The 14,914-nt window shown below is 45.0% G+C and overlaps 1 protein-coding gene across 1 annotated transcript in view; it reads left to right on the top strand.

The window, feature by feature from the left end:
- The window catches only part of LOC139233601 (MAGUK p55 subfamily member 3-like), a 72,621-nt gene that overhangs the window by 31,371 nt on the left and 26,336 nt on the right, over positions 1-14,914 (top strand). The window contains exons 6-8 of the mRNA XM_070864005.1: positions 6,765-6,846; positions 8,338-8,423; positions 9,564-9,638. Of these exons, the coding sequence (XP_070720106.1) occupies positions 6,765-6,846; positions 8,338-8,423; positions 9,564-9,638 (243 nt within the window). The remainder of the gene's footprint in view (positions 1-6,764; positions 6,847-8,337; positions 8,424-9,563; positions 9,639-14,914) is intronic.

The raw sequence follows: 14,914 nt of genomic DNA, 5'->3' as shown, positions 1-14,914 counted from the left end.
TGCATGCAGAGTGGAGCTGCTGTGAGACTTTTTTATTGAAGGCATCGGGCACGTTGGGGTTTTCAGGAAACTGATTGAGACCAAAGACTTGACCTTGGAAGCGGTGGCTCTGATAGCCCAGACATTTATCTCAGGGGAGGAAGAGACCAGAATGATGTATGACAAAAATCTTGGCTCAAATGTGGCAAACGACCAGGGAGTCAACATTGTTAACGCGGCACACAGTTCTCTAGGCAGACAAGGGCAATCGGACATGTAGTTGAATCCAAAGGGGGAATTCAACAGAGACAATGGCTAGCTGAACGGCGATTCATGCCATCGCAATGGACAATGCGGCCAGTAATGGGGCCATCAACACCTGTTAATGGTGCGTTTAAGGACAGTTACAGAGAGTCAGAAACGATTGACTGGTAATGGACCTTTTTTTCCCAACAACGGGGCCTCCAGCTCATGCTGGAGGTGTGGAGGCAAACACCCAGCCAGAGCTTGCAGGTATCATCAATATACCTGCAGAACCTGCAACGTCAGCGGTCACTTGGCACGTATGTGCAGGAAGCCTGCAGCCAGGTTGATGTACGAGGAGGACGGGCCCAATGTAAACCCCACGAGGCCAAATGAATACTGGGGGAAATTGTTGGAAGCTGAAGTTCAGCGAGTTCATGTGGAGCACATATACAGTTCATATACCAGGACTCCACCGATAATGATGAAAGCGCTCCTCAATGCCATCCCAGTTTTAATGGAGCTAGACAAGGGGGCCAGGCAGTCCCTGATGAGTATCAAACAGTTTGAAAGGTTGTGGGTGTCCAAAGCCAGGAGGCCAAAATTAATGCCAATTGACGCACAGCTACGGACATATACAAAGGAAATCATTCCGGTGCTAGGCAGCGCCACGGTAGTCGTGACCCACAAAGATTCGGAGAACAGGTTGCCACTCTGGATTGTCCCGGGGGACGGTCCCGCACTACTGGGGAGGAGTTGGCTTACTGTCATGAACTGGAAATGGGGCGATGTCAATGCAATTTCTTCTGTGGAGCGAGTATCATGCTCACAGGTCCTGGACAAATTTGACTCATTATTTCAACCTGGCATCGGCACTTTCATGGGGGCCAAGGTAGTGATTCACATAAACCCGGACGCCAGGCCAGTACACCACAAGGCCAGAGCGGTGCCGTACGTGATGCGGGAAAAGATAGAATGCGAATTGGACTGCCTGCTGAGGGAAGGCATCATCTCGCCAGTCGAATTTAGTGACTGGGTGAGCCCGATCGTGCCAGTGCTCAAGGCGGATGGGTCAGTCAGGATATGTGGCGTTAACAAGGCCACCATCAATCGGGTGTCACTCCAAGACTAGTACCCGCTACCGAGAGCGGAGGACCTCTTTGCAAAGCTATCTGGTGGCAAACTTTTTTCAAAATTGGACCTGACCTCAGCTTACATGACCCAGGAGCTGGCGAGTGAGTCGAAGAAGCTGACCACCATCACGACACACAAGGGATTGTTTGAGTATAACAGATGTCCGTTCGGGATTCGTTCGGCCGCCGCGATCTTTCAGCGAAATATGGAAAGCCTCCTCAAGTCGATTCCAAGGACGGTGGTTTTTCAAGACGACATCCTCATCACGGGTCGCGATACTGAAGAACACCTCCACAACCTGGAGGAGGTGCTACGCAGACTGGACCGGGTAGGGCTGCGACTGAAAAAGGCGAAGTGCGTCTTCTTAGCTCCAGAGGTAGAATTCCTGGGGAGGAGGGTAACAGCAGACGGGATCAGATCTACTGCGTCCAAAACGGAAGCGATCCAGAGAACACCCAGACCCCATAACATGACGGAGCTGCGTTCGTTCCTGGGGTTCCTGAACTATTTTGGTAACTTTCTTCCCAAATTAAACATGCTGTTAGAGCCGCTACTCGTGCTCCTACGCAAAGGTCGCGATTGGGTCTGGGGTGACAGCCAGGAAAGGGCTTTTGATAGAGCACGCAATTTGTTATGCTCCAACAAATTGTTAAGGTTATATGACCCGTGTAAGAAACTTGTTTTAACGTGCGATGCGTCGTCCTATGGGGTCGGGTGTGTGTTGCAGCATGTGAATGCCAATGGTCAGTTACAGCTGGTAGCTTATGCCTCCAGAAGTCTGTCCCAGGCAGACAAGGGCTACGGGATGGTAGAAAAGGAAGCGCTAGCATGTGTATATGCAGTAAAAAAAAGTGCACCAGTCCCTGTTTGGCAGGAAATTTGAGCTGGAGACAGATCACAAACACCTAACGTCCCTTTTGGCCGACAACAAGGCCATAAATGCGAATGTATCAGCTCGCATACAGAGGTAGGCACTCACGTTAGCCGTCTATGACTACACAATTCGGCACAGACCGGGGACTGAAAACTGTACCGATACACTCAGCAGGCTCCCACTAGCCACCACTGAGAGGGCAGCTGAGCATGATGCTGAGATGGTCATGGCTGTTGAAGCTTTCGAAAGCGAAGGCTCACCCGTGACAGCCCGTCAGATTAAAATCTGGACAAATAAAGACCCGCTACTGTCTTTACTCAAGAAATGTATCCTGAATGGGGATTGGGCAGCCATGTATGGGGCATGCCCTGAGGAATTTAAACCGTTTCATCGGCGCAAGGATGAACTCTCGATTCAGGCCAATTGCCTACTGTGCGGAAACCGAGTAGTCATACCCCAGATTGGCAGAGAGGTGTTTATCAGAGAACTTCACAATGAGCATTGTCATGATGAAGACAATTGCCAGGTCACACGTTTGGTGGCCAGGGATAGATGCAGATCTGGAACTTTGTGTTCGCAGGTGCAACATGTGTGCTCAGCTGGGCAATGCACCCAGGGAAGCCCCCCTTAGCCCCTGGTCCTGGCCCGCCAAGCCATGGTCACGTATCCATGTGGACTACGCAGGTCCTTTCAGGGGAAAATGTTTTTGGTTGTAGTAGACGTCTACTCCAAATGGATCGAGTGTGCCATTTTAAATTCAAGCATATCCTCTGCCACGGTAGAAAGTTTACGGGCAATGTTCGCCGCCCATGGTCTACCGGATGTCTTGGTCAGCGACAATGGCCTGTGCTTCACAAGCACTGAATTCCAGGACTTCATGGCAGGCAATGGAATCAACCATGTCAGAACGGCACTGTTCAAGCCGGCCTCAAACAGCCAGGCGGAACGAGCAGTGCAGATAATCAAACAGGGGATGCTCAGAATCCAAGGGGGTTCCCTACAAAGCCGCTTATCACGCCTCCTGTTGGCCAATAGATCCCAACCACATTCACTCACGGGTTCCACCCGCAGAGCTGCTAAAGAAAAGGATGTTCAAAACCAGGTTATCCCTTATACACCCGACTATGAAAGAAATTGTTGAGAGCAGGCGTCAGTCACAATGTGACTACCATGACAGGAATGCGAGGGCGCGATGTATTGATGTCAATGACCTTGTTTTTGTCCTTAATTACACTGCAGGGCCCAAATGGCTTGCAGGTACTGTGATTGCCAAAGAGGGGAATAGGGTTTTGGTAGTTAAACTTACCAATGGACAAATCTGCCGCAAACACGTAGATCAAACTAAAAGGAGGTTCAGCAACCCCATAGAAGAAGCAGAGGAAGAACACGACGTAGAGTTTACTCCACCACAGGTGACCGAACACCGGAACCAAGTGGAGGAGAGCCCAGTCACTGTAGGCAGTCCGGACAGGCCTGAGGCACCGCAAACAGCAGACACTCAGGCCAGAGCCCAACAACCGGAACCCCAACTCAGGCGCTCTACAAGGGAGCATGAACCACCAGAGAGACTTAACCTGTGCTCCTAATAAGACTTTGGGGGGGGGAGGTGATGTCATGTATTCAACTATCATTGTAACCCATGAATAAGCTAACCAAGTTGTACACCTTGAGAACATTGACCACAAGGGGTGAACTTGTGGGAGACACTCCTAACCTGGACTTTCAGGTATAAAAGGGGAAGCTCCACCCACCTTCATCACTTGAGGTCTTGATAATAAAGGTAACTGGTCACAGAGTGACCTTCTCTCAAGTATGGGCCTCGTGTGCATTTATACTGTATAGTAAGGACATATCAGTTATTACATTGAGTGCGAATGTGGGACTGTCCCTTTAAATGTGGTGGGTTGCTGGCCTCCTTTAAGAGAGCCTTGCTGTCTTTACCCCAATCCTCTTCTTCACTTGGTACCATGTGTTGCTCCATCAGCGCTGCACCTCATGGTCTGGCTGCCGCCATCTTTTCCTTCAGCGCTTCACCTTGTGGTTTGGGCGCCATCTTTCTTCCATCCACGATATCGACTGCTGTGATCCTCTTCTCCCCGGGTTCTGCCACTGAAGCTGGGAAGTCGCCTTTGGATCCAATTTTCTTCCTCCGGAGTCCTGCCACTGGAGGCTGGAAGGTGCGTTCGAGTCGTCTCAGCTGGATCATCTCCACGGAGTCGTGCTGAGCGGTCTGTGCCTCGGGTGCTGTGCTGGTCTGTTCTCTGGTGCCGGATCCAACCTCAGGTGGGGGTTTGCTTTGCCTCTGAGCGCGGGGGATATCGATCGCTGGAGGGATGAAATCTTCCAAGCTCCAGTGGATCTTCTCCGTCCACCTTCTTCCAACTAGCGTTGGTCTTTCACCTGCAACAATCCACAAGGGTAACTTGTGCACCGCGCCATCATGGAGTACCTTAACATTCGCACTACCAACCACTGGGATAAGTTCATTGGTGAAAGTGAGCAGCTTTGCCTGAACCGGGACCAACTTGGGTCGTTCAGTTTGATTGTCCCATAGCCTCTCAAAGGCTTCTTGATTTATTACTGACGAGCTTGCCCCCATGTCCACCTCCATGAAGACTGGAGCACCATTTATCTCGATTTCCATCCTCAACGGGGAACATTCTGTGGTGCAGGTTAACATTCCGTACACCTCATCGTGGGACTGAGCTGACTCTGACCACCTCTTCATAATCCACGGTGGATTCATGGCCCTCTGCAGGCTCTTCATCAACACGGTGAATCCTATTTCTTTTACACATTCGCTGGAGGTGGCCCATAGTCCATAAAACGGCACTGGTGAGCCCGGTGATTTCCTCCGCAATGCCAGCATGATGCTAACCGATTAGCCCCCCTCGGCAGACTCAGAGTTAAGGGACTCGGGGGCCTGTTCTCTCTCCCCTGAGGAGGTTCACGTTCTACAGTCCAGCCTCTAAAAGGCGCCATTCTGTGTACAGTACTTGCCGGGTTTGAGTCCTGAGGATGAGTCATCCACCTAGAGCCGCAGGTCGAGGTCATGAATGCCTGGCTCATGGTGATGGCCTTCTGCAGTGTGACTGTGGTATCCGCAGATAGTAGCCTGTGAAAAAGGCCCTCGTGGCCGATTCCGATGACAAAATATCCCGCAGCACTTCAGTGAGGTGTTCGCCGAAATCACACAGTGCCGCCAGCCTCCTGAGGTCTGCAGCATCTTTCACAATTTCCTGACCTTCGGGCCGTTGGTGGATGTAAAACCGGTGTCTGGCTGTGAGGATGCTCTCTTTGGGCTTGAGCTGTTCTTGGATCAGCGTTACAAGCTCCTCGTACGTCTTGGTCATTGTCTTCGCTGGTGCCAGCAAGTCCCTGATGAGGCCATAGACGGTGGGCCCACAACTGGTGAGCAGGATAGCTCTGCGCTTATCAGCCAGTGTGGCCGGATTATCACCTGCCAGGTCGTTTGCTGTGAAGAAGTGGTTGAGCCTCTCCACAAAGGCGTCCCAATCATCACCATCGGCGAACTGCTGCAATGTACCAAGGTTGGCCATTTTCGCGTGAAAGTCCATAATCTCGTCGCCAATTGTTATGTCTTTAGATGCTCTGATAATGATTCCACGAGGCAAAGTATTGTACTTGAACTGTAGTGACCTTAGTCCATTTAATATAATTCCAGAGTGAGGATACCACATTATGGACTCCCTTTTATACCTGGTAACCTGTGGTGTACAGGTGACCCCTGGGCCTCCACCAGTTGCACCCTCTGGTGGTGCCAGCATAATGTATACTGTGTGAACCTTGTTGATGGTACCTCCAGTAAACAAATCTCCATCTTATGCAATTATACAGTGGCTACACAGAGAGTATATCTATAGTATACACATCTAACAAGAACAAACTTTATTCCTCAAGGGAGGCCAAGTGCATAACTCATTCATGGCAGAATGGAATAAATATGAAATGAATATTGTCAACGTCAGGTACATAATGCAGTTACGTTTCTTTTATTTCAAATTGCTTTCATTTTAGTTTGAGAAAGGCCTTTAAATGCATTTAATTGGACTGGGGGAAAATGAAGTAATTTCTGCCGAGAGCAGGAGTAACGTCACAGGATAGGATCAAATTAGCATCTAACTGATTATTTTTTGTGGTAACATATTTGCAACATTTAAAAGTTAATTTTGAAAATGCCAGTAGAAATGTCATTGTTGTTTGGAAAGATTTTAATATTGTACCTGAACCTGACTCTTCAAGCGCTGTATGATTTTGCTAGATTTAAGGTGCAATATAAAATAAAAGGTATTTCGTTACACAGTCCTGTCATTCTTTAGCTCAATAATCAAATGAGTTTACCCAGAAGCAGGAAAAGCTGTTTGTGCCTGCCTTTCCGTTTTGTGATTAAACCGCAGCATGATTAATTGATTGAAAGAAATATGGGTGACAGATTAGTGGGAATATTAAAATGCCAGAATAAACACCACTCCTCACAGCTTGGCAGCAACTATTCATTCTTTTACCTCAACAGGGAGCCACAATTCGGATGGATGAACAAACGGGCGCGGTTGTTGTTGCACGGATCATGCGCGGTGGGGCCGCAGACCGCAGCGGTAAGTGTCCATCGCGCTGTAATGGTGGATGCTGTTCTCCTTGGGAAAACATCCTTTTTCATAGAATCATAGCATGATACGGCACAGAAGAGGGCCATTCGCTCCTGTGCTTGCTCTTCGAAAGAGCGAACCAATTAGTCCAGCTCCCTTGCCCTTTCCCTGCATCCGTGCAAATTTTTCCCCTTCCAGTCTTTATCCGATTTTTCAAAATTCTAATTTACCACTTTGTCACATTTGGACAGTGCTGCTCTGTAACAGTTGAACTGAGGAAAGATCCGGGATCTTTCTCCCCAGCTATTGCTGCACTGGCTCTTCAGTCCTGCAGTAACTGGGCACCGTTCTCCACTAGAGTTAAACAAGATCCCTGGCATAACTCCATGGGGCGGAGCAGAAGGTTCTTTGACAGCTATTTTACCAGTTCCTCACTCGCTGCTGCTACTTGTGGGTTTTCTGCCAGAAGTGGCATGGGACCTAGAATATGTCCGCTCTATTAAGGCCAGGCCTATTCTAATGACATACAAATGAAGGGAGGGCATCATCCAATATATTTAAACCCTGGAAACACTGAGGCTTAAAAATGTTGGTGCATTCCTGGTATCTATGGTTGCTGTGGTTGGTGGGATGGGGGCGGGGGAGCTTCTTAAATTTAAAGGGCTATCTTGGCCCACCGTCAATATAGCTCTCCCGATTTTTATTTGGAAGCGGATGAACAGGCGGGTGAACAATATCACACATTGTCGCCCAAAGACAAAATTACCCCCTTCACATATTGGGGATAATTTTCCAAGTACTACTGGTGGCTGGGAATCTCGTCACCGTATGTCCATAAATTGCGGGCAGCATGTCCACCATTTCCTGAAATGCAAAAAAAAACCTTTTAAAGCTTTTCCCAGCCACCGACACGTGCTCAGACCACTAGCTCATTCAGTATTCTTTTAAGAGTAATTGATTGTAATTTCCTTTTGCAATGCAGCATTTGATCTATGCTTGGTTGTAACACACTGCTTGTTGCAAAATAATTAATTTTGAAAAGAAAAAATATAAGTGGCATACTGTGATCTCTGAGAGTACTATTGGATTAAAATTGTAATTTTTCAGCGTTTTATGTCCCTCCATGTTTCTTGTACCTCTTTGAGGTGCTGACTATTGCAGGGGTAGCATTCAATAGGTATAAGTCAACTTCCAGGTAGCCATTCTTGATGTGTGAGCCTAGACAGTGAGTGCTGTTAAGTTGTTTGACTGTGGAGGGCTTCACAACTATGCCCAGCACTATCTCCACCCAACATCTAAACATATACAAAGGGAACGGGAACCCTGATTGATTTTCTCCTCACTAGTCTAAGGCCAGTTGTAGCACCCACAACTGCCCTCCCCGCCCCTCCCCCACCCCCCGGCTGGATCAGCTCACTCAGCACAGGCCAGGATTATCTCTCCCTTTAACTAAGCATTCCTTTATAAAGATGTACGTTCATTTTGTTTTTGTCTCTACAGGTTTGGTTCATGTCGGAGATGAACTAAGAGAAGTCAATGAAATTCCAGTTGAGCACAAGACACCTGAAGAGATCAGTCAGATTCTGGTATATAATTTCTCTTTAAAAATGATTTTCGTTTTCCATTTGTTATTTTTGCTTTGAGTAAGCATGCAAGCATCTTTTATGTTAGGTCATTAAATTCTACATCAATTCTAAATATGTAGTCTTATTTATTGAATACATATTCAAGAAAAGTCTAAGTTAGTGTTGCACTGACAGACATGAAATATTTTAACTTAACTGATAGCTATTTAACTACAGATTCAGACCTCAGATTTGGCCAACCTTTACTTGCAGTCATGCGTGTATTGACTTCCTTATCTGTCAGCTGGCTGCTCAATGAGGATTTTAAACTCTCCTCTTCGGTATAAATCAGCGAGAACAATAGTCCTTTCAGCCTCTATTGATCAATTTAGTGTCTGCATCTGGAGGAAACCATTAGCAATGCTTCTCTCAGTGCTAGCTAGCCCTTGACCCAAGTTCTGGCAAAAGACGGCATTGCACGATGAAGCAATTTCACGCTAATCAGACAGAAGGAAACAAACAGAGGCAATGATGCCTTAACAAGCAAATGAGGCATCGAAACATCTCAAAACCTAAGTGAAGTGCCAGGATTGAATATGCAAATTTATATGAAAGATTACTTGCACAGAACATTGAAAATTACTGTGTATGAATGCTTAACACATTTGTATCAAATTCCTCTCTCTGCTATTTTGACAGTGGCGTTGATCTATTTAAATGTAACATTTTTGTTTTAAGTTGCAAAGATAGGAATTTGATGTAGATTAAATAAATGTTTGTTGATAACCCGACATCATTAGTTTCTATATCATAAGGGTAGAAGGTCCAATTAGTAAACTTCACGTACGAGCGCATATAAGGACGTAACAGCATTAATGGCATAAAGGTAGTACTTTACTGAAAGGGAATCCGCTATTTTATTGTTTTATTGTTTTAGAGCATTCCTGGATATAATTTGACAGCATCAAAAAAATGGAAAACCTCGAATCCTTCGTAAGATTTACTGTAAAATTTTGAATGTGACTTAATTTAAACCTGAGATAAACAAGACATTCTCCGAAGCTGAAAGCTAAGTGCTACCTCCAGCTATAAACAAAGGAAGGTGAAAATGTCCCATTGATACAGTGGTGGTATGATATTTTTCACATTTTATCCATGCAGGCCCAGTGTCAGGGTTCAATAACCTTAAAGCTCATCCCCGCAGTCAAAGAAGAGGATCCGCTCAATGAAAGCAAGGTAAGGAGAGCCTGTATATCGTGTACTTGCTCTTTAATTAAACTGGTAGGTAATACTGCAGTGTCACTAGCTTAACTAAAGTTTTTGAAAGGAATTAGTTGAGCAGTTGAACTGTCACAAACACTAAACATGTATTAGATTTGAATGGATGAATAATTGGCTATTCGGCCAATAACAAAAGGGTTGGAGCAATTAGAAAGATGACCAAATGGAGGTTTTCTAGACAAGAAAGGGAATTGACAAAGTTGGTCTAGAGAAATTATTCACTATGGTGAAAGATTCAAATACCTGTACCAAGGGACACAAGTTAAAAATTAGGAACTGTTTCAACGAAAGAAGAATAAATATGGAATAAATTACCAGGAAATGCCAAAGAAGTGGATAGTATAAATAGAGTTGAGGCAAATACATAAATTATTGGAGAGCAAAGGAATTCAGGGGTATGATGAGGAGGAGAGTAAGTGGGATTTAAATGATCAAAAGTAGGTGGGCTTGTTGGGCCTAATGGTTATTTCATTAAAAATTCTTATGAAAGAAAGACGTGCATTTATATAGTGCCTTTCATGACCACTGAATGTCTCAAAGTGCTTTACAGCCAATGAAGTGTAGTCACTGTTGTAATGTAATTCTTAAAATGATTGGTGCCTTGAAGAAAATGTCATCAAAATACTTATCAAACTCAGATACACTCTCCTTCCTCTAGTTACAAACTTGGTCCAACTGCTGATTTTATTCATCTAAGCCTATTCTTATGATGCTTCACCTGTGCCAATGAGGTATTCCAACTGGCATGGAAGGTTGATGCCTCATTCATCCCTTTCCATCAAATCTGCTGCTGCATCTTGGTTCCATTGTGCCTACTGTTCTGCAAATGTTCTGCACATCACACCTGGCCCTTTGATCAGTCAAAAGCATCCTAAACCAACATTAACTTTGCTCCTATGGTGCAAAACTCTACAATTAAAGCTAATAAATGCATCTTTAGAAAAAGAAGCTCCAACGGTTGTCTTCCTGCCTCTTCAGCAGTTGTTGCCTAGGCTCCTGCTGAAGATGCAGCTTGTAATTCTGCTGAATTCCTTCTCTACCCATCTTCCATCCTGATGTAGATGCTAGCTTTCCAAAGACTGATCGATTGGACCCTGCTTTTTTCCTCCCAGAGATTTTGGTGGCGAACCTCTCTGCTGTACTATAATCCACATTGTGACTGATATCAAGTTTTATCTCCACGAAGTCTGTTGAAACCTCCACTCTCTGAAATACAGTAAGATTGTTGGTCCTGATGGTATCTCTCTTTGACTCTAAATGTGTGCTTCTGAACTTACCCCTGTCCTAAGCCATCTCTTCACTCTCTTGCTGCCACAATCTATCTTTCCTGTTCCCTAGAAATGTGTTAATGTTCATCATATTTCTAAGGACAGTAATGTCTCTTATCCTTTGCCATCTTATTGCCCTTGCGCATTGGCACATCCTAACATTATGGCAGCTGCTAGCTCTCAAATTACCTGTCACCTTAAAAGCTCTGGCCTAAACCAAGATGGAAGTATTTTTATTTTTTGCCTGGCCTTTCTAATGGTGAACTTGTTGCCTATGTTATGCATTGGCATTCTACCCTTAAACATTTTCATTGCTTTAGTAATCCCCAAAGGCTTTGACACGATCTGTCATTGTACAGTTATAAAAAGAAAATGTCACCATATGGTTTTCCACCACAGCTATGTTCATGGTGATCTAGTTTCCACTCAAATGGTATCATCTGTGCTGCAGTTGATGACTCATCCTGGGATTCTTTTTCAATTACTTCAGGAGTGTCTTCTCTTTCACTCTGTTCCTTCTTCATAGAAATGATTTATTCCACTCATCGTTCAAGCCTATCTACTTTATAGATGATTCCACTATCCAGTCATCAAATTCCTTTAGATTGCACAGCATCACTGCATTCAATCAGGAGTCTTTTCATGATGCAATGGCTCAGTAACTACATTTTGATCTCCGCCATACCTTTAAATGGGATGATGAAATTCTTATTTATTTCTGTAAAGGTGCAGTTTCTTTAAGTCTCTAATAAGTCTTATTTATGTTGGTTTCACCCCTCATCTATCAACATTATTGGCCTTATTATCTCCTCTGACCTCAAATGGAATTCACAGAACTCCTTCATTACTAACGTTGGCTCCAGGAAGTTTGGTTTCTTTTTCATGCCATATATTTTCTCCTCAACAACTCTGAACTTTCTATAAAGCATACATCTCTCTAAGGCTTGAAACATGCTTTTTTCGTCGAAAGAGGTTGTTCTAATGGTCCTCGAGCACTCCTGGGCAGACTGCGAGAAAAAAGCCCTGCAAAACAGATACACTGCTTTGGGTACTGTTGAGGGGGATGACTCATCAGGGGAGGACAGCAGCAGCCAAGTTCATGGCACCGTGGCTGGCTCTGCTGCACAGGAGGGCAGGAAAAAGAGTGGGAGAGCGATAGTGATAGGGGATCCGATTGTAAGGGGAATAGATAGGCGTTTCTGTGGCTGCAACCGACACTCCAGGATGGTATGTTGCCTCCCTGGTGCAAGGGCCAAGAATGTCTCGGAGCGGGTGCAGGACATTCTGAAAAGGGAGGGTGAACAGCCAGTTGTCGTGGTGCACATTGGTACCAATGATATAGGTTAAAAAAAGGGATGAGGTCCTTCGAGACGAATTTAAGGAGCTAGGAGCTAAATTAAAACGTAGGACCTCAAAAGTAGTAATCTCTGGATTTCTATCAGTGCCACGTGCTAGTCAGAGTAGGAATCGCAGGATAGCTCAGATGAATACGTGGCTTGAGCAGTGGTGCAGCAGGGAGGGATTCAAATTCCTGGGGCATTGGAACCGGTTCTGGGGGGGGTGGTACCAGTACAAACCGGACGGTCTGCACCTGGGCAGGACCGGAACCAATGTCCTAGGGGGAGTGTTTGCTAGTGCTGTTGGGGAGGAGTTAAACTAATATGGCAGGGGGATGGGAACCAATGCAGGGAGATAGAGGGAGACAAAATGGAGAAAGAAGCAAAAGACAGAAAGGAGATGAGTAAAAGTGGAGGGGAGAGAAACCCAAGGCAAAAAACAAAAAGGGCCATTGTACAGCAAAATTCTAAACAGTCAAAGTGTAATAAAAAGGCAAGCATGAAAGCTCGGTGCCTCAATGCGAGGAGTATTCGGAACCCAGGAGAGGGCTCTGAGCTAGTTAGAGTGGGGGAGAGCTCAGATGAACAGGACCCCAAGAAAGAATGCAAAAGGCAGGAGGCAACAGAGCAGAGTAGCACTGGGGTAAGTGTAGACCACAAGGTGATAGGAAGGGACAATATGTATGAATATAAAGGGGCTGCAGGAGGGGTCAAAACTAAAAATCATGGTTTAAAAACTAGTATTAATACACTCTATCTAAACGCACGCAACATTCGAAATAAAGTAAATGAGCTGACGGCACAAATCATTAAAAATGGGTATGATTTGGTGGCCATTACAGAAAAATGGTTGCAGGGTGGCCAAGACTGGGAATTAAACATACAGGGGTATCTGACAATTTGGAAAGATAGACAAGAAGGGAAAGGAGGTGGGGTAGCTCTGTTAATAAAGGATGATATCAGGGCAGTTGCGAGAGACGATATTGGCTCTAATGAACAAAATGTTGAATCATTGTAGGTGGAGATTAGAGATAGTAAGGGGAAAAAGTCACTGGTGGGCGTAGTTTATAGGCCCCCAAATAATAACTTCACGGTGGGGCGGACAATAATCAAGGGAATAATGGAAGCATGTGAAAAAGGAACGGCAGTAATCATGGGGGATTTTAACCTACATATCGATTGGTCAAATCAAATCGCACGGGGTAGCCTTGAGGAGGAATTTATAGAATGCATTCGGGATTGTTTCTTATAACAGTATGTTACAGAACCTACAAGGGAGCAAGCTATTTTAGATCTGGTCCTGTGTAATCAGACAGGAATAATAAACGATCTCCGAGTAAAAGATCCTCTCGGAATGAGTGATTACAGTATGGTTGAATTTGTAATGCAGATTGAGGGTGAGGAAGTAGTGTCTCAAATGAGCATACTATGCTTAAACAAAGGGGACTATAGTGGGGTGAGGGCAGAGTTGGCTAAAGTAGACTGGGAACACAGACTAAATGGTGGCACAATTGAGGAACGGTGGAGGACTTTTAATGAGCTCTTTCATAGTGCTCAACAAAAATATATTCCAGTGAAAAAGAAGGGCGGTAAGAGAAGGGATAACCAGCCGTGGATAACCAAGGAAATAAAGGAGAGTATCAAATTAAAAACCAATGCGTATAAGGTGGCCAAGGTTAGTGAGAAACTAGAAGATTGGGAAAATTTTAAATGACAGCAAAGAATGACTAAGAAAGCAATAAAGAAAGGAAAGATAGATTACAAAAGTAAACTTGCGAAAAACATAAAACGGATAGTAAAAGCTTTTACCAATATATAAAACGGAAAAGAGTGACTAAAGTAAATGTTGGTCCCTTAGAAGATGAGAAGGGGGATTTAATAATGGGAAATGTGGAAATGGCTGAGACCTTAAACAATTATTTTGCTTCGGTCTTTACAGTGGAAGACACAAAAAACCATGCCAAAAATTGCTGGTCACGGGAATGTGGGAAGGGAGGACCTTGAGATAATCACTATCACTAGTGGGGTAGTGCTGGACAGGCTAATGGGGCTCAAGGTAGACAAGTCCCCTGGTCCTGATGAAATGCATTCCAGGGTATTAAAAGAGATGGCGGAAGTTATAGCAGATGCATTCGTTATAATCTACCAAAATTCTCTGGACTCTGGGGAGGTACCAGCGGATTGGAAAGCAGCTAATGTAACGCCTCTGTTTAAAAAAGGGGCAGACAAAAGGCAGGTAACTATAGACCGGTTAGTTTAACATCTGTAGTGGTGAAAATGCTTGAAGCTATCATTAAGGAAGAAATAGCGGGTCACCTAGATAGGAATAGTGCAATCAAGCAGACACAACATGGATTCATGAAGGGGAAATCATGTTTAACTAATTTACTGGAATTCTTTGAGGATATAACGAGCATGGTGGATAGAGGTGTACCGATGGATGTGGTGTATTTAGATTTCCAAAAGGCATTCGATAAGATGCCACACAAAAGGTTACTGCAGAAGATAAAGGTACACGGAGTCAGAGAAAATGTATTAGCATGGATATAGAATTGGCTGGCTAACAGAAAGCAGAGAGTCGGGATAAATGGGTCCTTTTCGGGTTCGAAATCGATGGTTACTGGTG

This window comes from Pristiophorus japonicus, chromosome 21 (assembly GCF_044704955.1).
Source record: "Pristiophorus japonicus isolate sPriJap1 chromosome 21, sPriJap1.hap1, whole genome shotgun sequence".
NCBI classification, from domain to species: Eukaryota; Metazoa; Chordata; class Chondrichthyes; family Pristiophoridae; genus Pristiophorus; species Pristiophorus japonicus.
Note: the sequence above shows the minus strand (reverse complement) of the source record. Positions and strands in the feature narration are given on the sequence as shown.